This window comes from Thamnophis elegans, chromosome 4 (assembly GCF_009769535.1).
Source record: "Thamnophis elegans isolate rThaEle1 chromosome 4, rThaEle1.pri, whole genome shotgun sequence".
Lineage (NCBI taxonomy): Eukaryota > Metazoa > Chordata > Lepidosauria > Squamata > Colubridae > Thamnophis > Thamnophis elegans.
This window is the reverse complement of record NC_045544.1, coordinates 71,118,474-71,142,967: the sequence shown is the minus strand read 5'-3', so window position 1 is coordinate 71,142,967 and position 24,494 is coordinate 71,118,474. Positions and strand designations below refer to the sequence as shown.

Sequence of the window (24,494 nt, the reverse complement as noted above, 5' to 3'; positions counted from 1 at the left end):
CTAACTCTTTCTGAGTATTGGAACCCTCAGTAGCAGGTGTTACATCCCTCAGTTTGGTGGTGGTTCTTGCCTTGTGAATGAGAGATTTAAATAAAGCTGGGGAAAAGAGGCCTGTGAAGTCAGGAGGATCTGGAACCAGGGTTTCCTCGTCATCAGATAGATCTAGATCCCTCTGAGTATCTTCACCTATGAGGGAACCCTTGCTAGCCAGTGAGGGAGAAGCTGGTCTATGCACTTTAGTGGTTGATAACCCGGGTTGGGCTAGATAGCCTTGTGGAGCCCCATAAGGTTCCTGGATATTTGCAACTGGATTTCTCTGATGCAGCTCAGAAGCAATGCCCTGGGAAATGGCCTGTGATGTAAGCTGTCTGAAGCACTCAGGGAGTTCAGGTATTGGAGCTGTTAGATGACTTGGGCCCGGTTTAGGCCTAGGAATTGCTGCCTGAGGGGCACATCTTGATCTGGGTTGGATTGGCACTGAACCTGGTGCTAGGCAATCAAATGGATCCTTTTGGAATTCTTTTTTTTTTTTAAAGTTTTATTGTTTTAATTAAACAAAAACACAAAAAAAGAATAATCTTTCATTACATCTTGTAGAAAGCGTGTCGATTGGTTACAAATACATTCGTGCGTTTCTTCCACAATCATTAGATATACTTCATTCAAATTGAATTGTACATTTTAAAATTTATGTATTTTACTATCACTATACCACAATTCTCATTTGGTTACAATTAGTTAAATGTGCTTTTATCTAAAATCATTTGTATTTAAAGACACAACCACCTACTGGCATACATACAATCTCAATAAACCTCCAATGACTTTACACTTTTATAACATATTCTAAAACAAAGTCAGTTAGTAGGATATCTAAGCATTCCCTCCCCTTCCCCCCCCCCAACTCACAAATTAAAGCTTATGTCCAATTTGCTTTTACTGGTACAACACACATGTATATATCATTAAATATTATCCATTAACATTTCCTTTTTATTATTATAGTTAACTAAAAATTATTTACTATTTATATCACCTCTCCTCTCATCAGGCCCAAAAGAGATTATACCTTTATAGCAAGCTCTAAACAAGAATTTATTAATAAAATTTATAGGTCTTTTCCCTAAGTCCCGAATTACAATTTATATCTAAATTATTTTTACTAATTAAGGTCATTTCATTATTATTATTGTAGTTAATTATATGTTAACAAAATGAACATTTAATAAGAAACTAAAACAATCTACAAAATGCTAACATTACTACTTATTAATCATCAAAAGTATCAATTAACATTTCCTTATTATTATTGTGGCTAATGACAAAAAATTTTTTTACTATTTATATCACATGTCCTCTCTTCAGACCCAAATTAATTATACCTTCATAACAAGATCTAAACAAAAATTTATTAATAAAATTTATGGGTCTTTTCACCAAATCCCAATTTACAATTTATGGCCAGGTTACTTATACTAATTAAGGTTATCATTTCATTATTATTGTCGTAGTTAATTATATGTTAACGAATAAACATTCAATGATAATCTAAAACAGTCTACAAAATACTGAATCCCTACTTATTAATTAGCTAACTTTTTATCATCAATTTTCATTGTCAACCTGTTTCTTTCCAGTAGCAAAACAGTCTTATCTCTCTTGCCAGTTGTTGTGTCAATTCTCTTTTCGGCTCCTTTCCAAAGTTTTTATGAATTTCTCTCCACACTTTATTGCTTAGAAGATCTCTCAAATAGTCTCGTTGCCCTTGAATTGTTATTAACATTAGCTTATCTTTGGTTGTCAAACTTATTTCTGAATAGGTTTCTCTTCTTAACTCCATCCTTATCGCTCTTTTATTTTCTCCTGTATCTTGAAATCTGGGCTAAAGCTCCAAATTGTCAAATTCACTTTTCCATCTTCCCTTCTTTCTGCTTTCACCCATATTTGCTCCATTAATAAGTTATCTTTATCTTCTATATTTTCATTCTCTGCTTTAATTTTTGGGGCTCCAGCCCCATCATCCTTTGCTGTGATAAACAATAGTCTATCCAACTTCTTCCCAAATCTCCCAAATACTTCTAAAATATTTTGGATTCCAACCAGGATGTTTTGAAATTTTAAGGTTTCCTCATCTGAATATTGATCCATTTTTTCCAAAAGAAAAAAAGAGTCTAATAGCCACTGCCACTCTAGCCTTCCAAATTTCTTTTGTGAATATATCTATATTTATTTTAAGTCTTAAGCACAAGTTCTTTTGTACTCTTCAAAGTAGAAGGGTTCTTATCTTTTTCTTTCCTTTTCCTTCTCTTGCCAAAATATTTTCCAAGAGCACCTTGAGTCTTTATCAAATTTTGTAAACAAGTTGCAAACTCTTCAGTTACAAAGTCAATGAGATCAAATAGGAGTGAACAAAGGATACATTGTTTTAAAGAAAAAAAAAACTTCAGACTCAGGCTTCCGAATGGCAGATTCCACTTTTTTATACTTTTTCTCAATTTTATGGAAAACAAAAATATTTAAATGTCTTTGGTGTAATTTTATAACAAATAGAAGGGAGAATTTGTTAAAATAAAAAAGAGAGTTTTAATTTAAGCTAAAGAACAAGGTGGTAAAAAATAGAGGAAAAAAAATAAGTCCATTCATTTCAAGCGGAGACACAGGAAACGTTACAATCACTTCAATCCACAAAACATCATTGCAAGCAAGAACAAAAACTTTCTAAGGAGTCTAATAAGGATTAAATTCGCCACTTTATTCTTCACTTAGAGGACTACTTTATCTTTTTTTAAAAAGGTTTCTTTGGGTAATTTTTCTCAAAGTAAAAAAACCCTCACCCAATGGAATCACTTTCACTTCCTTCCTTCCGGAGCCGTCTCTGACTTCGTCAGCCTGGGGGCTGCCTGTTTGCCGCCGGTTTGAAGCGCTTCCCTTGGGTCAATCAGGGACCTGAGACCAGCAAGGCTTTGTCTTCCTGGTCATCATCTCTCCGGGACAGTTTAGGTCCTACTGGACCATCCAGAGGCAAAAGTGTCAACGGCGGTCTCAGACAGTCGAGACCGCATGTTGTGTTGTCGCGACGTTGGCTCCTCCTTTCCCTCCCTTTTGGAATTCTTCTGGGTCCCCAGTAGAAAGAGGAGGAGAGAGGGAAATGTTGTCCCTGGGGGGTTCCCTTATGGGGGATTGGAGATCGATGTGATGAGCCATCCATGAGAGAATCTCCGTAGGAGGAGATTCTAGGAGTGCGCTCTACGGTTGTGGGTTGGCAGCCGGACAGAGAGTCTTTCAGCAGCCAGCCCACAACCATAGAGCACACTCCTAGAGCGGCCACTGTTGGAAGACTCAGCAGCCAAGTTTTGGAGTTTGGAAGCCAAAGAAGAAGTTATGCTTGGAGTCCGGCGGCGGCACCCTGGCCCTGCAGGGAGAGCTGGGCCAGGGCATGGTGAGGCTGGGGGGCATGCTTGCTGAGGCAGAACAGGCGCTCACGCAACCCCCCTCTCCAGCTGGACAGTGCTCCATGCCCTGACCTAGGGGGTATCTCTAATGTGCCAAGCCACGGGAGCTAGGGAGCGGGCAGAGCACCACGTGCTTGGCGCCTTAGGGATACTCCCTAGGTCAGTGAATGGCGCTCTGCCTGGCTGGAGAGGGGGTGAACGTGGTCACCTCATGGCTGCTTTGCCCCTGAGGATGTGCCCGGCTTTTCGGTAGCGCGCTCGCAAGGGAGCAGCCGCCCAGCAACTCCCCCCTCTGGCCAGGCAGAACGGCATTCTCCAACCTATCGGTATCCTGAAAGCACCAAGCAACGTGAGCACCTTTCCCCCGGTTCCCGCGGCTTGGTGCCTTAGGAATACCGCTAGGTCGGTGAGCGGTGCTCTGCCTGGCCGGAGGGGAGGAGTTGTCCAGGGCTCTTTTTGGGGGGGCTGGGCTTATATTTTTACCCATGCAAAAAAATGTGGCAAGGCATTAGTTTCAGGACAAGTCGTATTTTCGGGGAAACACGGTAGTTTACTTGGACTTCAGTAAGGCATTTAATAAGGTAGACCATAACCTACTACTAGATAAAGTAGAATAATGTGGGTTGGACAGCATCACCACCAGATGGATTCGTAACTGGCTGACCAACCGCACTCAACGTTAGTCCTCAATGGAACTGCATCTACATGGAGGGAAGTATGCAGTGGACTACTCCAAGGCTCTGTTATAGGCCCAGTACTCTTCAACATTTTCATCAATGATTTGGATGAGGGAATAAATGGGGAACTCATCAAATTTGCAGACGACACCAAGCTGGCAGGAATAGCCAACACTCCAGAAGACAGGCTTAAGATACAGAAGGATCTTGACAAACTTGAACATTGGGCACTATCTAACAAAATGAAATTCAATGGTGAAAAGAGTAAGGTTCTACATTTAGGCAAGAAAAACGAAATGCACAGGTACAGTATAGGTGGTACCTTGCTCAACAATAGTAACTGTGAAAGGGATCTTGGAGTCCTAGTGGACAACCATTTAAATATGAGCCAGCAGTGTGCAGCAGCTGCCAAAAAAGCCAGCACAGTTCTAGGCTACATAAACAGAGGAATAGAATCAAGATCATGTGAAGTGTTAATACCACTTTATAATGCCTTGGTAAGGCCACACTTGGAATACTGCATTCAGTTTTGGTCACCACGATGCAGAAAAGATGTGGAGACTCTAGAAAGAGTGCAGAGAAGAGCAACAAAGATGATTAGGGGACTGGAGACTAAAACATATGAAGAACGGTTGCAGGAACTAGGTATGTCTAGTTTAATGAAAAGAAGGACTGGGGGAGACATGATAGCAGTGTTCCAATATCTCAGGGGTTGCCACAAAGATGAGGGAGTCCAACTATTCTCCAAGGCACCTGAGTGTAGAACAAGAAGCAATGGGTGGAAACTAATCAAGGAGAGAAGCAACTTAGTACTGAGGAGAAATTTTCTGACACAACTATTTATCAGTGGAACAGCTTTCCTCCAGTAGTTGTGAATGCCCCAACACTGGAAGTCTTTAAGAAGATGTTGGATAGCCTAGGCAGGGGGTTAGACTAGAAGACCTCCAAGGTCCCTTCCAACATTTCTATTGTATTGTATTCTAGTATTTTTATTTATTTGAAATATTCAAATTATGTCAGGTACATTATTTATTAATGCTTATAACAGATTATTATCCCTATCATCACAATATAATTAAATTGGAGGTATATGTGGAATTGCTGGTAAGTGCACTTTCTATATTTTACTTTAGGAAATTTTTAATTAAAGTTTTAATTTCCCCATATGTTTGGGAAAATGTTTTGGGTGGAATTTCAATTTCTATTATTCCTTACCATAATTTTTCTTATGCAATTAAAAACCTGTAATTATTAAAAACTCAGATCTATATGGTGTTTTAATGAATATTTTTATTTAGGTATTCATTCTCATTTTTCAATTTATATTTTAGTTAATTGAAAGGTAAATGAACTATTTTCCTTTATAGAATGATAATTATTTCTATTAAATTTTACTATATGAAGCATATACAGTACATATGCTTGTTTGTACATTTTGATCAAGCCACTGAGTTTTCTGGTTGCGCTTTGAAGATATTCCCAAGAAGACTATTGTAATTAGTCTTTTTAAATATTAAGAAATTTTATTATTAAATTATTTTTATCTGATCCTCTCAAAAGAATTATTATGGTGGGGAGACTAGGATTGTTTCACAACTTGCTAGATTTCTTTGCAAAGCTAAAACATTGCCTAGGCATTTTGTTGGTAATTATGCTCCACTTCCCTTGCGTATTGGATATTCTTATCCATCTTTATGAATGTGATAGAATAACAACTGTAAAACAAAGCACTATGGATGTAAGTGACTGTTTGCATGTATTTCAGAAGGGATAAATGCTCGCCATATGGTACAATTACTGTGTCCAAGTTTTCAAATTAGCTTTTCTCATCCTCCTTATTACTGTCTTTAAAAAGAGAAGGGAAAAACCCAACATGATTTATCTACTCTGCAGTAGAACTCTTGACGCAAAACAGCAGCCCAGTTCTGTCCAGTTTTTTCCCTAGTATAATAGAGGCTGTCGGACTTTTTTATACTAATTACTGTGTGAGCCTCAGATGAACCCCCTTCAATTCACAAGTCTTTGTTAAGGGAGGAGCTGTCAATGTGTCTGCCCGTTTGCAGCTGTGCTGTGGCTTTAGCTTGCTTAACATTATGCTGCTTTTTAGACTTGACAGAAGGGATTCTTTTTTTTAAAATTATTATTAAAGCAAAGCAGCCTTGTAGCGAAATGGTTTAAGCAGCTGCATTGTAGCAAAGCACAAAGAAGTTATTATTGTGTCTATTTGGGAGGGGGTAGAATGGAGGAAAAAAAATATTCGGCTGCTGTTGATGCCGATTGTTGACTTGCCATCTGCCAGATAGGAGAAGAAAAAAAAATGACAGCTCCAGCAGGGTGTTCAAGAGGTTGTTTGGAGAGACGCATAAACATGTGCAGATGTCGAACTGAATAATGGCAAGAACTTGAGACGGTTTATGATGCTGCTGCTGTGTGTGCACATACAGAATAAATGTATGTGGGGGCATGGTTAGGAGGGAAGATACACACTAATTATTCTGATTCTTCCCTTCCTCCTTTCATCTTGATAATTAGTTCAGGAGTTGAATATTTCCCTGTCCTTCATTATTTACATCCATAAGTACCTCTTAAAATAGTTAGCCAACTTTATTTAATAGTTTAAAAGTTTGGTGAAATTTTTACTGTTTGATACAGAAGTACTTAATATCACTGTGTGAACAGATGCTTTATATCCTTCCACATTTTAGATAATTTAAAGGTAGAAATGCGTAAACCTCTCCTATCATGTTTGTAGTTATTTTCTCTATAACTATAGTGAACTTTATAGTTCACTTTGTAGTTATTTTTAGAAGATACTTACAGAAAATATTGTTACATTCCAATGTAGAAGTCATCACTAAATTCTTTTTCCAGTTTAGGATATTAATGTTCAATTGCCTATATTATTAAAAAGTACACTTCCTTAAATTTTACTTAAATGGGTAAATAACTGCACACCTATAAGCATAATATTACTTAATGCATTTTTTGTTCAATATAGTGCTATACATTTGTATCATTATAGTAACCTGATAAAATCTTTGGTCATGCTTTTTGTCTTTTAATAAATTTTCACTTTTTTCTTTAGTACTCTTTTATAATTAGTCAGCTTCATTATTTATATTTTATTAAGCAATATACAGTATTGGTATCCAAATTGATTTTCATTTCTTACAGTATACTTTTGGAATAGAAAGTTCATTTACGTGAATAGTTGTTTAGTTATTCAATAGTTGGTTCATACCAGGGCTACAGGTGATTTTATAGTTTTTTAGTGAATTAGTGGTGACTCTGATAATCATATCTACTCACAGATACTCACAAAATAGTATAAATTGCGTGTACCTAAAAATATTTCTCTATTTTTCCAGTTTTAAATTTGCCTAATCTCAATAGGTACAAATCAAATGTACAGTTTCAGAGGAAGTAATACTGAGAAACTCTTCCTCTTCCAATGTTAATGCTAACAAAATAAATTAAAGATATTAAGAATAAGATATTAATTTAAGTATCTTTTTCATCCCATCTAATGTCTTTGATAAGCAGCTCAGCTTGGAAAGGTATTGCTGCTTTGTCTCTGCAGTGTCTCACGAAAATGTAAACTCATAATAGATTTCTTTGCTAAGATGTAAGAGTTTTATTTATAACTTTCTGAATAAGTAAAAAAGTAAGAAAATTAATTAGACTATATGATGCAAGTATTAAGTAAATTACAGATTAGAAATGATACTGTGAAAAGATTAATGTGGAATATTAAGAACAGATGTAAAAAGATGAATAAATTATAGCTTTTATGAAATAGAAAATTTTACTTAGCCATATTTGTTTAGATATATTTAAATGTATTTTAGTGCCCTTTTTAGTTAGCTTTTCATTCATTTTTAATAAATAAATTGACATTATTAATATATTGCTTAATATATGATTTATTAGTTCAAAAATCATTCAAATTGTGTCCTGATTGATTATGGTTTCTCCTTGAAAATAATACTTGAAAAATTATTTCCAAAGTATTGCTTTTCTGTTTGAAATGAGAAAAGAATTAGACTGAGCAGCAAGAATTTTGATTTTGAAGATATTAAAAAGTAATGCTTTATAGATAAACATTTCTGACAAATTAGCAAGCAGAAGAAATATTAAGTTTGCTTTTATTAAGAATGTTGGATTGTTTTCTAAAGCAGGCAGTTGGAGACTTCTCCAATAATTCTAAAAATTCTAAAAAGCTATCAAGGCAGCAATACTCAATTGGACCTTTATTAGCAGATCCCATTGCCAAAAATTAAAGGGAACTTTTTATTAATTCTTATTTTTCCTGAAGTGCCACTTTTATGTCATTGTTTTATAGAAAGAAAGTCTAAAGAATGTGTCATAAGAAATCATCTATTCTATTGTTGAAACCGACCCAATAAAACATAATTTTCATTTTTAAAAATCTAAATAAATGAAAAATGTAGGGTAGAAATATGTTATTGGGATAATGTAAGATACTGTTAGTGAAAAGTACTCCATTCTGTGTAATGTCTATGCATTTGCTTGAATGTAAATGATTTTATTGATTTCCCATTTTTTTATTTTAATACATAAATTCAATTAAATTTTACTACTGTAGAGTAGTAAAATCTGGAAAAAAATCTGTGTGGCACATACACAATATCCGTACAGCACATTTTTATTTTGTTTTAGGTACTTAGAAAACTTTTTAAGGAAAAATTTCAATTCAAATATTTCTAAAGATCCACTTCGATTGTAAGGAATTATGCGATGATGCATTAGAAGTGATACTTGGAGAACATTTCAATAAATAAATATAGCATTCTGTAATGAATAAATTATAATTAAGTCACATCCCCATTGTGACTATAATTTCTATACTTGATTAGCAGTGATAAACACTTGAACTTGATTGTTACAATAAGCTGCAGCACACTCTTGTGATGTTAGGGAATCACAAATAGGGTACTGGGGAATTACAGATGAATGATGGGATGAAATTCCTTGTACTAAATTGAAAGGAAATGATATTAACAGGAAATTAGTACAAAATTGTGTACATTTTGGTATGCCAGTGGGAAGTTAGAAGATACTAATTCAGCTGGGAAAGAAATTAATGGCATCAGTGGCAACAGTATAAGATGGGAAAGAGGTGGTGGAATAAGGATACTTTGCATTGCTTTCAGAATGAGATGAATCAATAGCAGTTTCTGACATCTTAAGGTGATAGTTATGTAATACATTCCAAGTAGAAGTCCATGCATGTAGCAATTTAACAAGTTAACGTTATAATTTATTAATATTAATGAAGACTTGACTGCTGAATATGCATGAAAAATAACAATTGTGCAGTTTTATATAAAGGCAGTAGATAGTAATAACCATAAATGGAATATATGGAATGGTGAAATTGTTTGCTTAGTTAATGTGCAAACTGTTTAAATCATTTTTTATATCTAAGTATAGATTTCATAAATTGACCAACAGACATAAACTCATGGAAGTGCAGAAAACCTAAATTAAAATAACTGTAGTGGTTCTTGGTTCTCAGCACATTTTGAAGTGCTATTACACTTTATACCAGCTTACTTTGCCAAATGTCTCTTTCCACATGATTTTTATCATAATATCCCCCCCCCATTTCTTTAATTAAGTAAGAGATAATCTTCAGTGCATCCTTACTGAAGATTTCTCCTAAATGAGGCTTGCTAAAACAATTCAGTTTTTATTTTTAAAATATTAGTGATTAAAATATTAGTATAGTAAACTTGGAAAAATGATGGTAATTTTATATTTTTGTTTTGTTGCTGATTTGTTTATATTATTTAAAAATCATGTATTTGGGTTTTTGGTATTATTATTTTCAATTAGTTTGTTAGTATCTGTTTTAAAGGATTGAACTCTTAAAAAACAGGCCAGCAAACCTAAATGCCTTGTGTTCTTACTTTTCTTAATATGTCCTGGTGGAAGGAAGTAGGGAGAGAATTGAAGCAGAAGCAGTTCATGTAGATCAGAAGAAACACCAAATCCACACCTACTGAGTGTGCTGTCCTGGCCTAATAATTGCAACCTGAACTGCTGGGATATTGTGCCACCATCATGTGATGTTTTGCTTTGTGTTTAATGGCACCGTCACGCGATGTTTTGCCTCATGTAAATGGTGCTGTACTTTAGGATGAATAGCACCATCGTGTGATAGTTTGCTTAATGACTGTTTACTTAGTGACAGAAATTCAGATTCTAGTTAGGTTTATGATACCTGTACTTTGAATGTTCCTTGTTTAGAAAAGCAGAGTATTAGAAGTATACGTTGGTATGTATATTAAAAACCTACACATGGCAAAGTGATAATAAATTTGCCACTTTGGACTAATATAAAAAAGATTACTAAAATATTTAGTTCTATTTCCATGGCATATTTAAAATAATTTTATCTGAATAAGTGCCAGGTTTAAAGGACTAGTTTAACCCCAAATGTGCTAAGATTGTTTGGAGTGAAAGTAATCTCTTAACCAGGAATGTTGTACAAATAAAGAAAATAATGTTAATTGATAGCCACACTGCATCCGACAAAGAGGAAAAATCGTAGAACTTCCCTAAGAGATGCATCTATTGTAAGATATTCTTTCTTATTTACTTGTCCTTGGCCATAGGGGGTTAGGTTTTCAACAGAATAAATATCAGAAGCATTCTTAGCAAACAGATTATGTAAAAATGATGATGTGTATGGTGATCACATGACATATCCCCTACTCTTACTTCTTTGCATTCTGACGCATGCACATTTTGCATAGTAACATGAAACATGCTTCAGTGCACATTTCATCACTGTCTTTCCACTTTCCCCCCTTTATATATGCTTGGAGACAATTTTGGAAAATAGGTAAGCTATAGCTGTTTATGCTATTAAATTGCCATAACAGAATAACATCTGATATAATTTTGGTCACTTAAATTGATTCATGTAAATTGGCTGTATATTTAGGAATCAATTAAATATACACATATTTAAACTTTATCCTATTTCAAAAGATAGTATAAGAGTGGTTTGTTCTGCTTCTTTAAGCCTCCTCTTAATTTAATTAGTAAATGTAATCTTGATTAATTAGATGTATGCGAACAAGATGTATGCTAACAAAAAATATATTTGGTTCACATGGTGAAAATGGTATACAATATTGTACTGTGCTCTGTCTCTTGGTTTGTGTCAGAGTTGTAGCAATTTATTTTTCAAAACTATTTATAGTGTGCCCATTTTTCTAAGAATTGAAAGTAGTTTACAATGCAGATATAAAACTACCAATAATGTAACCTAATTAATGCAGTTCAGTATCATTACCACCCATAGTATGTGAAATAAAGTTTTTAAATAACTTCCTCAACTCTTGAGAAACAAGGTACAAGTAGTCCTTCACTTACAACCATAATGGAGCCCAAAATTTCTGTTGCTAACAAAGGCCATTTTAATTTTTTACTGTTTTGTATTGGAAATTGCTTGCAATACAATACTGAATTGTATTGGAAACCAGAGTACTGATCTACAGCTGCTGGTCACCTCTATTTACAAATATAATACCTTTGCATCTGTAAATGTGTTATTGGGGGAATGATGATTGACCAGAAGCTACAGCTGTCCAACTATTCAGTGTGCAAATATTTTTTTATATTATTAATTAGGATGTAAAAGAAGACTTATGAGTATCAAAGGAAGAATCTGTGAACTGTGGTACACTTTAGTTTCATACTGAGGAAAAAGTAACTTGCAGCATCCAATCTGGTTGATCACTGGGACCAGTGAACTTTTGGACTCATGCTGGAGCCCATCCTCAAGGAACTTCTCTCTAGTAGAGTGTGTGCTTTGGACAATTCTCTCTGTGTTATTTATGTGGGGCCTCCTATGTGGGTTTTTAGTTGTTGATTGGAATTTTGATGGCTGGCTGTTAGGTCGTTGGCTGTTGTTTTCTTGTGCTGTTAAGTCCTTGCCTCCTAAGTACTTGGTAAACTGGTGGTAAATCAGCACCTTTGACTGAGAAGACACCCATTTCCCAGCCTTTAATCACTTCCCTGGCTATTATTGTATCTGCTCGTCCAACAATCTTAGTAGCTGTAAAATTGAATATATGTCCTTGTTCGTTGCAATGAGAGGCTACCAGTGAGTTTGGATCTCGTCTGACTGCTTCTTTGTGTTCTTGAAGTCTGGTGGTTAGCTTCCTCCCAATCTGGCCTACATAGTCCAAGGGGATCCATTTTGGAGATCCGATAGATTACATTGAAAATACCTCTCACCTCCAAGTGACCTGTACAATGGATAATTTGTCCTTGTATGATAGCTTCTGGGTGGTGTGAAATGCCCACCTATAGATCTCAAAAGCTGTATTTTATTGCTTCCGAAATATTTTTGATGTATGGCAGTGTGTGCCATGGTTGGTCCTGTACCTTGTTTCTTCCTTTCTCTTCCACCATGTCGTACAGATATCTTATATAGGGTGAGAATTCTTTTGAGAAGGTGATTTATATACATCAACTAATTATAGTGTATTATATAATTAGGCAAATAGGTATTAAAAATAAAATAAATTTTGATTTCTCTGAATTTTGAGTATTTAAAAGAATTGTTCTTATATGATCAGTTTATTTATACAAAGAAGGAAGGCAACAGTAAGTTTCAAAATGAAAGAACTTAAAAAGTAGATTGAAAAAGTGATCTTAGCAAGAGAGGCATTTCTAATAATAACATATCTTTTTATCTTAAACTTTTCAAGGGCTATATAAAGTTAACAAAGAGTCCTTTCTTATCTTAGACCTTTTAAGGACAATTAAGAAGTCACTTCAAAATGAGATAGGCAGCAAATAAATTTAACAACTAAAATAAATAACAATAATAATTAGAATTATTGCTTTTAGCAAACTTTTAGTTGAAAATCTTAATCTTTGATTTTTATCAAAGTATTATTGGCTACTAAAAGATGTTTTTGCTGAAACAACATTACTTATTTTAATTTTGCTTGACAATGAAAGATAATTAAAAATTATAAACAAATTTTAACATTTCAAAACTTACTAAATTCTACATAAAATGAAGGTGCTGGTTGTCCCCTTTAAAGCCCTACATGGCTTGGGATTGGGTTATCTGTGGGATCATCTTGAATGAAAAAGGAATGACTAGAATCAAAAAGGATTGACTCATAGCCCATCTTCATAACTCTCGCCTTATGGAATATTCTTCCCTCATAGATGAGAATGTCTCCACCTGTGTTGGCTTAGACTATGTTAAGAACCCCATTGCTTGGCTTTACTGTTTGTTTATTAATCATCATTAGTCAAAGCTGCTGTTTCTACTTACTTATTTTGTGATTATTCTTTTTGTTTTAATGTTTTTTATTTAAATTTTAGAATTGTAAGCTGCCCAGAGTTACTTGGTTGAGTTGAGTGGCTATAGAAATTGAATAAATAAATAAGTAAAAGTAAATAGATATGAAAAACATATGTACATTTTATTGAGTAATGATATAGTCTAGAGAATCCAGAACCTTGTATGTTCATTTTGGTCAGTTTGATTGGTTCTGTGATCTTGCCAGTGCTATTAATATATAAACTATTATATGCATATAATAGTACAATATTGTGTATGCTTTCTGAGAAAAAATAACACAGACCTAGTTCACACATTTTGTTAAAACTGTACTGTTATTTTTCTAATTGAGGATAGTTTGTAAACTCACCTGTAATTTCATTCACTTGTGTCAATTTTCAGAGATTGTTGAACAAGTCCCTGCATATTTTTTTTGCCAAGCTTTTTTTCAGAAGTGGTTTGCCACTGCCTCCTTTCCAGGGCTGATAGGAAATGACTGTCTTAAGGTCACCCAGCTGGCTAAGGCAGAACCAGTACTTATGGACTCTTTGGTTCTAGTTTGATTCCTTAACCACTAAACCAAACCAGTTTCATCTATATATATATATATTGCGTTCACATATTTTTATTTCCATTTTCATAACATACAATCACATGTATACTATACATAGCCAGTATCATATAGTATTAAATAATGATTACATCAGTTCCTCTTGTCCTCAATGCCCCAAAAAGATTAATACCCCTTATTAGCTCTTCTACTCTCCATACACCTCTTTCTTCTACCTCTCTCTTACTTCCTATCTTCCCTCCATCTTCCTTTCCTATTCCATTTCCCCTTCCCTTCTCCTTCTTCTCTCTCTACATTCCACTCCTCCTTATCCTCATCCTTCTCATCTTCCCCCCTTATCCTCTCTCCTATCCCTCTCTTCCCACCTTTCTTCTCCCTTCTGCTTCCCAGTCTTCCTCTCATTAGTGTATTTCCGCTTCCATACTATTCTACTTCCCCTTCCTTTCTCCTTCTACTCTCTCCCCTTACCACTCCTCCTTATACACCTCATCTTCCCCCTTCACCCTCTCTCCTATCCCTCTTTTCCTATCTTTCTTCTCTCCTCTACTTCCCACTCTTCCTCTAATTCACTTGGTGTGTTTCAGCATCTGAGCAAAATCCCTTTTGTGTTGATGGTATTTATAATTCCATTTCAATATACGTAAAAAAGAAAAAATAGCAGTATACATGTACAATCATCCAACATCCTCCTCCAACTTGGTAAACTCCACTCCCTCCCACCCTCCCCCCAACCCCCCCCAACCTTCCCCCACCCTGACTTCCCAGAACCAATACAAGGTATAAATCTTTAACAAAAACAGTTTAAGATATACTTAAGAGAAAACATAGAAAGTTAATAACATCTTTGAATTGATCTTAGCTCCTCCTTGCTAGGCTAACTATAAACAATTTGTATCATTTCTGATCTTAGTCATAAACTATCTGAAATTTCCTAGACCCATATTTATTTTGAATATAGTCAATCCATTTTCCCCAGTCTCGTTTATATCTCTCATTTGAATTATCCTTGAGATATGCAACTATTTTAGCCATCTCTGCTAAGTTTGTGATATTCAATATCCATTCCTAGATAGTAAACAAATCTTCCTTCTTCCAGTATTACGCCACCAACAATCTAGCTGCAGTTATCAAATGCAAAGTCAGGTTAATCTCTACTGCTGTACAGTCAGTGATTATACATAACAGAGAATAGGTGGGTTTTTTGAGAGAGAGCATTTTACATAATCCATCATATTTTTGTCCAGAATACCTTAACCTTTTTATAAATCTACCATGTAATTAATATTAATATTTTTTCCCAACCCATAGCAAGGCATTCCCCAGAACATGTCCTTTAAAGTTCTCAACCACCTCTTTATTATACAGCAAACAAGCAGCCATATACCAGATCAAACCCTTCAATACTGAGCACTCCATTTCCTGCTAAATTAATCCATTCGCTTAACATTCCATATTAGAGATTTAGTTACCATCATTATCCCCCTGAAACTTTTTAATAGCCATCTGAATCTCTTGATATTTAACCTTTGGCCTAGCTCCTCCCACTGTTTCTGATGTAACACCTGTATGCTCCTGAACGGTGGCTTGTGTACGTTGCTTTCTTAATTCCTGTTCCATTTGTCTGGCATAGTCTTTCCTAGATCTCAGCATTTTAGGTGGCATCTCCTTCAAGACAGTCACCTCCCGACCCCGGATTTGAAGCTTATTTTTGTAGGATTCCTGTAATATCGTATTTCTCACATCTCTAGTGGCAAAGTAGACCACTATATCTCTTGGTAATTGTTTTTGTTTTGCCAACGAGGAATTAACACGATAAACCTTTTCGATTTGCCAGTCAAGATTCCCTCCTGACCTTCCCGCCATCAGGTTGAAGGCTTCAGAGAGAGTCTGTTTCAGGTTCTCTTGTGTATTTTCAGGGAGGCCCCTTATCCTTAAAGCCAATTCCATTTGCCTATACTGTAGCATTATGATTTCATTGTCTGCATCGCTAACCTTTTGCTGGACCGCTTCCAATTTCGTTGCCAAGTTCGTATTAGCATCACTAAGTTCTTCTAACTTTTCTTCAAGGGCCTGTACATAACCAACTATTAAATTCAGAGCCGTCACCAAGTCCCCTCTAATCATTTGGTTACATTTCATAATTTTTTCAGACATCTGTTTGTTAGAAGCAGCTATCTCTTCCTTAAATTTTATTTCCATTGTAACAGCATGATTTTTTAACGCATTGATTAATTCCTTCTGCAAAATTTCCCTAGTCAGGGGGTCGCCTGCAGATGTAGAAGGGGGTGATGATTGTATTTTAGCAGAAGGCGCTGGTGAAATTCCGGCACTTTTCGATGCGGGGGGGAGGAGGGGGGAATTTTTGCTTAGAAGCCATCTCGAACTTAATCTTCTTTAATCAGTTAAAAAGTCCAGGCAGTCCAATTATACAGCAATTGCTGTTTGTTTTGATAATAAATCTCTTCTTGATAATAAATCACTTTTAGGCTTCGCAAAAGCTCTACCCGATGCACGCCCCTCCTACACAGCTCGGTGCCATTTTTATAGAGCTTTCAGCAAGTAATCAGCAGAAGGAATTCTTTACAATGGAACTAAGGATTTATACATACAATTAAGAAGCTCACAAGTATTGGTTCAGCTCGGCTTGAGGTCCATAATAAATCATTGTGCTGAGGATGAGCGAAAACCTTCGTTCTGCAACAAAAGGCAGAATAAATCCTGGCACGGAGCTGCCATGCTACCGCCGGTGCTTTCCGACTCTCTTCCCAGCATTTATGCTGAAAGAGCTAGTTGGAAAACTTCCTATGCATAGCTGCTCATCTCTCTCTTCTAAGCCCGAAGGGAGGATAGATAAACTGCTAAACAGCTTGATAGAATGCTGTTTAGACAGATTAACGATGCCAAGATTCCAGAGCTGTTAGAGATAACAACCCTCTGTCAGGCCCCGCCCACCGGAAGTCTCATCTATAATTGTTTAATATTAAATAATTATATCTGGATACTACTAAAACTTATTGTGATGACCTTTAACAGGGCAAAGTGGTCCATAATAGGGCAACAGTTTTTGAACCAAGGTACTTTAAATTGGCTATCCTACAGAATGTGACCAAAATCTGGAAGCCATTATTCCTAACGGAATGCTATGTAAGAAAGTTGTGGCTGCTTCAATGGAATTTGCAGTTATTCTGAAATTTATTGATAGGGATAAAAATGCTGATTTTTAGCCCAAGATGACTACCATAACTGATTTAATTCCAAAAATTGTCCCAGAAACCCATCTGAGCCAATTTTGATCTCCTTGATTTCTTTGATCTTTCTGTACCATTCTGCTATCACTTCTGGTACCATTGATCACAGTATCTTATGTCAGCTCTGAGCTTACACTTGGGAATAATTTTATTGCAATTCTGACTTTACATGCTGATTGGACTACAAGATAACAGTGCATTATGGTAATGACCTTATGGCAATTAAACTGTAGGATCCTGCTGAATTCCATTCAGCCTCCAGTTGTCTGCCTTTCATGACCTAGGACTCTATAGGAAATCACAGACCTCCTGGTTTTTACATTAGGACTTGGCAGAAGTCTTACAAGCAGTGTTAATTATGAACCATTATTGCAAACAAAAATGATGCCAAAGAAAACAGGTGATTTACCATTAGTAGTGCAAAAGTGCAAGTATCTTTTACTCAGTGGTTCAATTCCCCAGCTATTTTCCCCATCCTTTGGACAAATTAATGTTGGTGTGTGACATTTGGTGACCATGACACTGATCAATTGTTGAGTGTCGCATGCACTTGTTTCTGAGAAAGTAAAAATTGTAATTGACCCTGACCTGAAATGTCCCTGAAAGTAGAGAAATATTTTTTTTTTATAATATAATCTTCTACTGTAATTTTAAATGGGCCAAATAACAATTTTATGCAAACACTGCTGATACTATACATGTGTAAATCTCAGAAATACTATGTCATTTTTGTTGGATAATAACAAATTCTATATATTAATATTATTTCTCTTTCATTGTACCATGAGCTAGCACTTTGATAGCATTCAGCTTGTTTATACTTGAGTGTATGGACTTTGCACTTATCCTATTTATCAGTTTTATTATATCTAAATTTGCATTGGAACAAAATAGTCTAGTCTTGTGATGGTTTGTCGTTTGTTTTACTTTTTTGGTTCTTCAGAATGTGTTATGTCCAGTGACAAAAATAAATATATTAGTTTATATATTTTGATTGACTTACATATCACCTAAATCCATTTTCTGTAATAATTTCCCAGTACAGTTGCTTTTTTATTTATAAGAGGAATACATTGTAACAATGTTCTCTGCTATACCTAAATTAATTGGCAAATTTTATTTGATATTATTTTTCTATAATAACTTTAAATTGTTTGACCAAAAGAATTTATTTGAATTAACTAATTTTCTTCAGTGCATTTACAGAATTAGACTTCTTTAGTTGTAAGAAAAAGAATGACAGGGTATGTTTACTTTATATTTAACACAGCAGAAAGAAAATAATCCTCTAAAGCAGAACTACTACTAACGTTTCAGATGACAATTTCATTCACAATGTATTCATTTTGCGTTTTAATATGATGTATTCTTCTTTCCTCTGTATTTGTCTTTGGGGGAAATTTACTTTCATATTTCTTATAATTATTACACTTTGTTTATACAGTTATTTGTATTTATGAATCGATATAAATGTATTTTAAGTTGCTTACCAAAAGTTAATATTTATAATACAGTTGTACCTTCTTTCTGTGTATATTCTTTGTATATTCTTTCAGTTAAAGAATAATTTTAGCTGAACGAATATGAGTGATTCAATTCTAATTTATTTTAATTTGTTTACTTCTCTTTATCATGAATATTTTCTGATATTACATAATATTTCAATACTTTTGTCATTTCTGTTTGTATGTACTATGTACTTCTAAAGATATTCTTTAGAGGAAGTTTTTAAAATGCTAATAAACCTTAGAAAAGTGTGGTGGTGGGGAGGGTTTTTACACAAATTATATAGATTCTTAATACATATTGATCAATAACTATTTCCTGAAATTAGGATCTGTGATTAGAAGTTCAAACAGATGATTTTGTGTAAATAAACGACTGACAATACTATACAATCAATACTATCAACCTATAAGAACATGCTGTCATTTTGTGCAGATTCATTTATAGACAATTCCTGTTTAGCAGCTGTCTTATTTAGCAACTGCAGTTATGGTAGGTATAAAAATAGGTAACTTTATGACCAATTCTTGCTTTTATATCCTTCACAGGTTATAAAGCAAAGGAAAGCTGAAATAAGGTCACTGTTTCACTTAGCAACCATTTTCTTAATGACCAATTTACAGGTTCCAATTGTGGTTGTGTAGTTCCCCCCTTTATGAATTTGTAACTAAAAGTCTTCAGTTGAAACATTAACTTTTTAGAATAAAAACATGGATAGAATTTGAAACTTAAGGATGTTAAAATCCTGTTTGACAAATCCAATTTAGATTAGCTTGTGTATGTGTGGTTATTTATGTTTGTGTGTATAATCACATTTCCCCCCTTTGCCTCTAGATCCCTGCACAGTCCTAATTGTTGTTATGTGCCCTTGATTAAGTGAGTTTAGTCAAGCATGCACGTTTGAACAATGTGTGTTGAATACTTGTCATCTAAAGCTGTAGGTGGCAAAGCAATGTCAACATTTCTATTTTTCCTTTTTCTTTTTTTAAAAAAAGCCATATTGAATACTAGTGAAAGGAAAGAAAAATCTTCCACAAATGAGCAGTGGGAGATGAAACAGATGAAAAGAGATGGAGGAGGAAAAAGAAGAAGCATTCAAACATAAAAATCACATGTACATATATCTTCATAAGAAATACCAGATTGTAATGCTTTCTGGGATACTTTTTTCAAAATTCTACCGTATAAGTATTCTTGTCTTCAGAAAAGTTGGGCGTGGGGATACACACCAAATTCACACTCACATTCAAGATTCAGCTAGATCCTTCCAGTGATACCACCTCTATCAATGAATAATCTCCTGGGTTGTAAATTTGTGTTTTTTGTTATTTGTAAATAAAGTTTGGAGGAAAAAAGGAAAGAGTTTTTGTATATTCTTTTGTTGTTCCCTAGGTATAAAGAAAAACTTACAAAAGTTTCAATTCATTTTTATTTCTCTCCCCCCCCGCCCCGCCCCCCCAATCCCCAGACAAACAATAAATTGTTTTAGAACTTGTTCAGCTATGGAGCTTATCCATGAAATCTTTTTGGCAGCTTTATGGAAATAACTTACTATTATAAATTACTATAATAACATATTATTTTTAATATTTAATAATTATTTATGTAATACTTATAAAATATATATTTGAAATAATTTGTTATAACCATTGGGAGATTTTAAAGAAAAATCTCAGCCTGGACTAAAACTTTGGAAGGTGGATTGTGGTCAGGCTTGATCATACTTAGCTTTTTCAAGATTAGCTAAGGTTGGTTGTTGTTTTTCTGTATTTCAGTATAAATTGATAAATAAATAAATTTATTGGTAAATAAATTTCTTACATGCCAATATCTGTAAACCTTGTACATATTTATATATATATAACACTCCAAGAAGAGTAGATAAAAATATAATGCAATAGCCTAATGTTCTTTAGGTTTTAAGATGGTAATAGATCTATAAATGAATTTGCAACAGTTACATATGTCAACAAAATTTGGAAATAATAGGCATTTTGAAGCAGGCAGTATGCCTTTCAGGGTTTAAGATATGAAGACATAAACAGTTGCAGTCTCTTGAAAGCTTAAAACAGCTGCTTTGCAGCCTGCCTGATATTTTATGAATGTATACTAAACACACACACATACACACACTTTCACTAGGATATAATTTCCATGAAATTAGTTTTATTTGTAAATCATGTTTAGGGTTCATGTTTAGTTAAAAATACAAAAAATTAAGCAACTTTATTGCTTCACCTATTCAGTCTATTTGTTTTATCTCAACTAAAATTAAATAGAGAATGAAAGTATCACTTTTCTGGTTGGTTGACCATTTCTACTTCAAGCAGAAGTTCAGATATCATTTATATTAATAATATTTTTTTATATAGGAGAATACATAAAAAATTGGAGGCCAAGATACTTCTTATTGAAGACAGATGGCTCCTTCATAGGATATAAGGAGAAGCCGCAAGATGTGGATCTACCATATCCTCTTAACAACTTTTCAGTAGCAAGTAAGTATCCTTAGTAATCAGTTAATGATTATTGAACAGGTAGTAGATTGAGAAACTTTTTGAAATGCATAGATTTTAACTTTCATATTTTAAGTCGATCAGACCATAATTCCATAATAGCATGAAAGTTTTTGAAATTTCATTGAATATTCATTGTGCATTATGGAATGACCAAAACAAAAGAATAGTAGCAGAAGTGAGGAACTCACAGGATGTGAGACAGATATTAAATTTTAAATAGCCAGTATTTGAGGTACCATTGGAATGCTTACTCTGTACGTAAATCAAACCTCTATACATCTACTATATACAGTGTGAAAAACCTGTTCTAAGCATTCATTGGACTTAATTTGTGTGACCTGAGCCTGAATTATCATCCTATCTATAGCCTCTCTGAAGATTCTACCAAATAGCAGAAATGATTTGTGGCTCAGCCTAATAACACCTTATTGCTACATTATTTTAGTTACAGGTGGTCCTTGATTTATGACCATAATGGAGTCTGCTCATTACAGTTTCAACTGGTGAAGTCATTAAGTGAGACAGTCTTGCTTAATAATCCTCACCCCCTGTTCTCTCTAATGCAGTCATTAAATTACCTTGTAGGTCGTTATGAGGAGCATGGGGTGCCTCAGGGTTGGGGGAGGCCCTGGGAGGCCTAGCTTTGGTCCAGACCCATTTGCCCTGAGCTTCCCAAGGCTCTGCCCACCACTTGAAACACCCTGTACTTCGCTTCTTAACCCTTGGGATCCCTATAGTCCTGGGGCCTGTTCCCCACTCAGAATCCTGTCAGTTCTTTCTCCTCCCTGCCTCCCTGTTACCCATTGGGCCCTAAACTTTTGAATATCTCCAGAACTCTAGAGCTTTCCACAGAATTTCTCAGATTGAATTAGGAAAGCAGAACAGATTGCTTTATCACATGACTGCATGGTGCGATTCTAGAAGTGGCCATTTTCTAAGCAGCCACATTTCAGTGCAGCTGTTCAGAAAATGGCGCTTGTTCCAAAACTGTATTGGGCAGCCATACAACAAAGTGATCCATTTTGTTTCCCTAATTCAAAGTCTAGAGCTTTGGAGATCTTTGAAAGGTAAGTGAAGAGGACAGTGTGGGGCAGGTGGAGTGGGAAGAATGCCCAAGAAGGCCCTTTCTGTGATTGGTTATAAGGGTGAATGATTGTGGGGGCACTGCGGTGACTATAACTTCAGGACCAGGTCAAATAATTCGGGGAGGGGTGTCTGCCACAACTTTGAACAATTGCCAAGTGACAAGTTGTTAATCAAGGACTACCTGCAACACACACACATACACACACTTAAGTGCACAGCGAGTTGTACCAAAACACTCCTGAAGTTTATTTTGGGATGAAACAAAGAAGCAATTTTTTGGTTGCATAATCCATATGTCCATAATGCATAACAGAAATCTATAACTCCTCTGATAGATAGAAAATAGAACGTAAAGAAGATAAAGTCAGACAATTTTTCTATGAACAAAGTTGGATATACTGTTAGATGCTGCTCTGTGTAGAAAGAATTCTTGGAACTTAGATTCAATTGCTTTTACTAGAGTAAATACTTTTTATAATAATGAGTCCCTGTTTAATTGGTATAAAATATTCTTCTTGCAAGATCTCAATATATTTGGTATTTGGAAATTATAGAAAATGCAAAAGTGCATTCTGCTTTTAAAAAAAAACACCTTGTAATTCTTTTAGATGTTAGAAGATATAGAAAAAATCCAAGGCACATTAAATTGGTCTTCATTAGGAATTAATTTTTTTCATTGTATTTCTTGGAATGGGGCTGTAAGACTTAAGTATTATGCGTTTAGGTATAAATCCTGTGGAACTTAATTAAAGTTACTGAATGTGCAGAAGATTGAACTAGAGTATTTTTTTATTCTAACAATGTGAGTTCAAAGCATTTGAAATCAATCAATCAATCAATGGCTGTGTGTGTGTATGTATGTTCCAGCATAACTCTGGAACGCCTCGAGCAATTTCAACCAAACTTGTTAATTATTTTATTGTATTGACAATGTCTCACTCCTCTTGTGTACAAGCTGATAAATGTTTTATATTCTATTAGATAGCATTTACATAAGTGAGTTCTTTTAAGAATTCTTGATGATAAAGTCTTGACCTGTTTTCTTTATCATAAGTTTTGAAACTTCACTTTCTGTTACTTTTATTGTTTTTATAAATAATAGCAATAATAACAGTAGACTTATATACCGCTTCATAGGGCTTTCAGCCCTCTCTAAGCGGTTTACAGAGTCAGCATATTGCCCCCAACAACAATCCGGGTCCTCATTTTACCCACCTCGGAAGGATGGAAGGCTGAGTCAACCCTGAGCCGGTGAGATTTGAACCGCTGAACTGCTGATCTAGCAGTCAGCCTGCAGTGCTGCATTTAACCACGGCGCCACCTTGGCTCTTATAAAGACCTTCTGAAAATAAAAAAAATTAGACATAGGTAACTCATATCTTCCACAGGTAGGATGGGTGCATAGGATTTATTTACTTTTTTTGCAATAGCCTTACATTTCTGGTACACCATAGTACACAGATGGCTTACCCTCTGGAAACAAATACTGTGGAAGTAAGAAACCCTTAACACCCCTTGGTGTGTGTGTTCTATTAAGATACAGATACAGCCTGTTGTGCCTTAATATGGCTTCTACTGTACTGTCGTAAAATGGCTTCTACTGTACAGCACAGTGGAGTTGCCATGGTAACGGCTTCACAGTACTCCACAAGGGGGTTCCCTCTGGTAAGGGGAAAAATCCAACAAATTACATTTGGTCCGGAGATTATCCTCCTATAAATAAATACCAGGGCAACACCAGGTTATCAACTAGTACTTTATAAACACAATTATGTTACACCATTATACATACATTATATGTATGTATGGTGAAAGCAGGATAGGGGTAGTGCATCTATCCTTGCTCTCCTTGATCTCTCAGCAGCTTTTGATACCATCAACCATAGTATCCTTTTGGGTTGGCTATGGGGGATGAGGCTGGACAGCACAGTATTGCACTGGTTCAGTTTCTTTCTCCGAGGCCTGTCCCAATCAATGTTAATAGAGAGAAAAATGTCATCCCTCAATCACTCCTTTGGACTCATGACTCATTTTTTCATGAATAACAATAGCAACAGCAATAGCACTTAGACTTATATACCTGCTTTACAGTGCT

The 24,494-nt window shown here is 35.1% G+C and overlaps 1 protein-coding gene across 1 annotated transcript in view; it reads left to right on the top strand.

Annotated features, from left to right (window-relative positions):
* The window catches only part of AKT3 (AKT serine/threonine kinase 3), a 169,983-nt gene that overhangs the window by 62,073 nt on the left and 83,416 nt on the right, over window positions 1-24,494 (top strand). Inside the window, exon 3 of the mRNA XM_032215221.1 lies at window positions 21,167-21,292. Coding sequence (XP_032071112.1) covers window positions 21,167-21,292 — 126 coding nt within the window. The remainder of the gene's footprint in view (window positions 1-21,166; window positions 21,293-24,494) is intronic.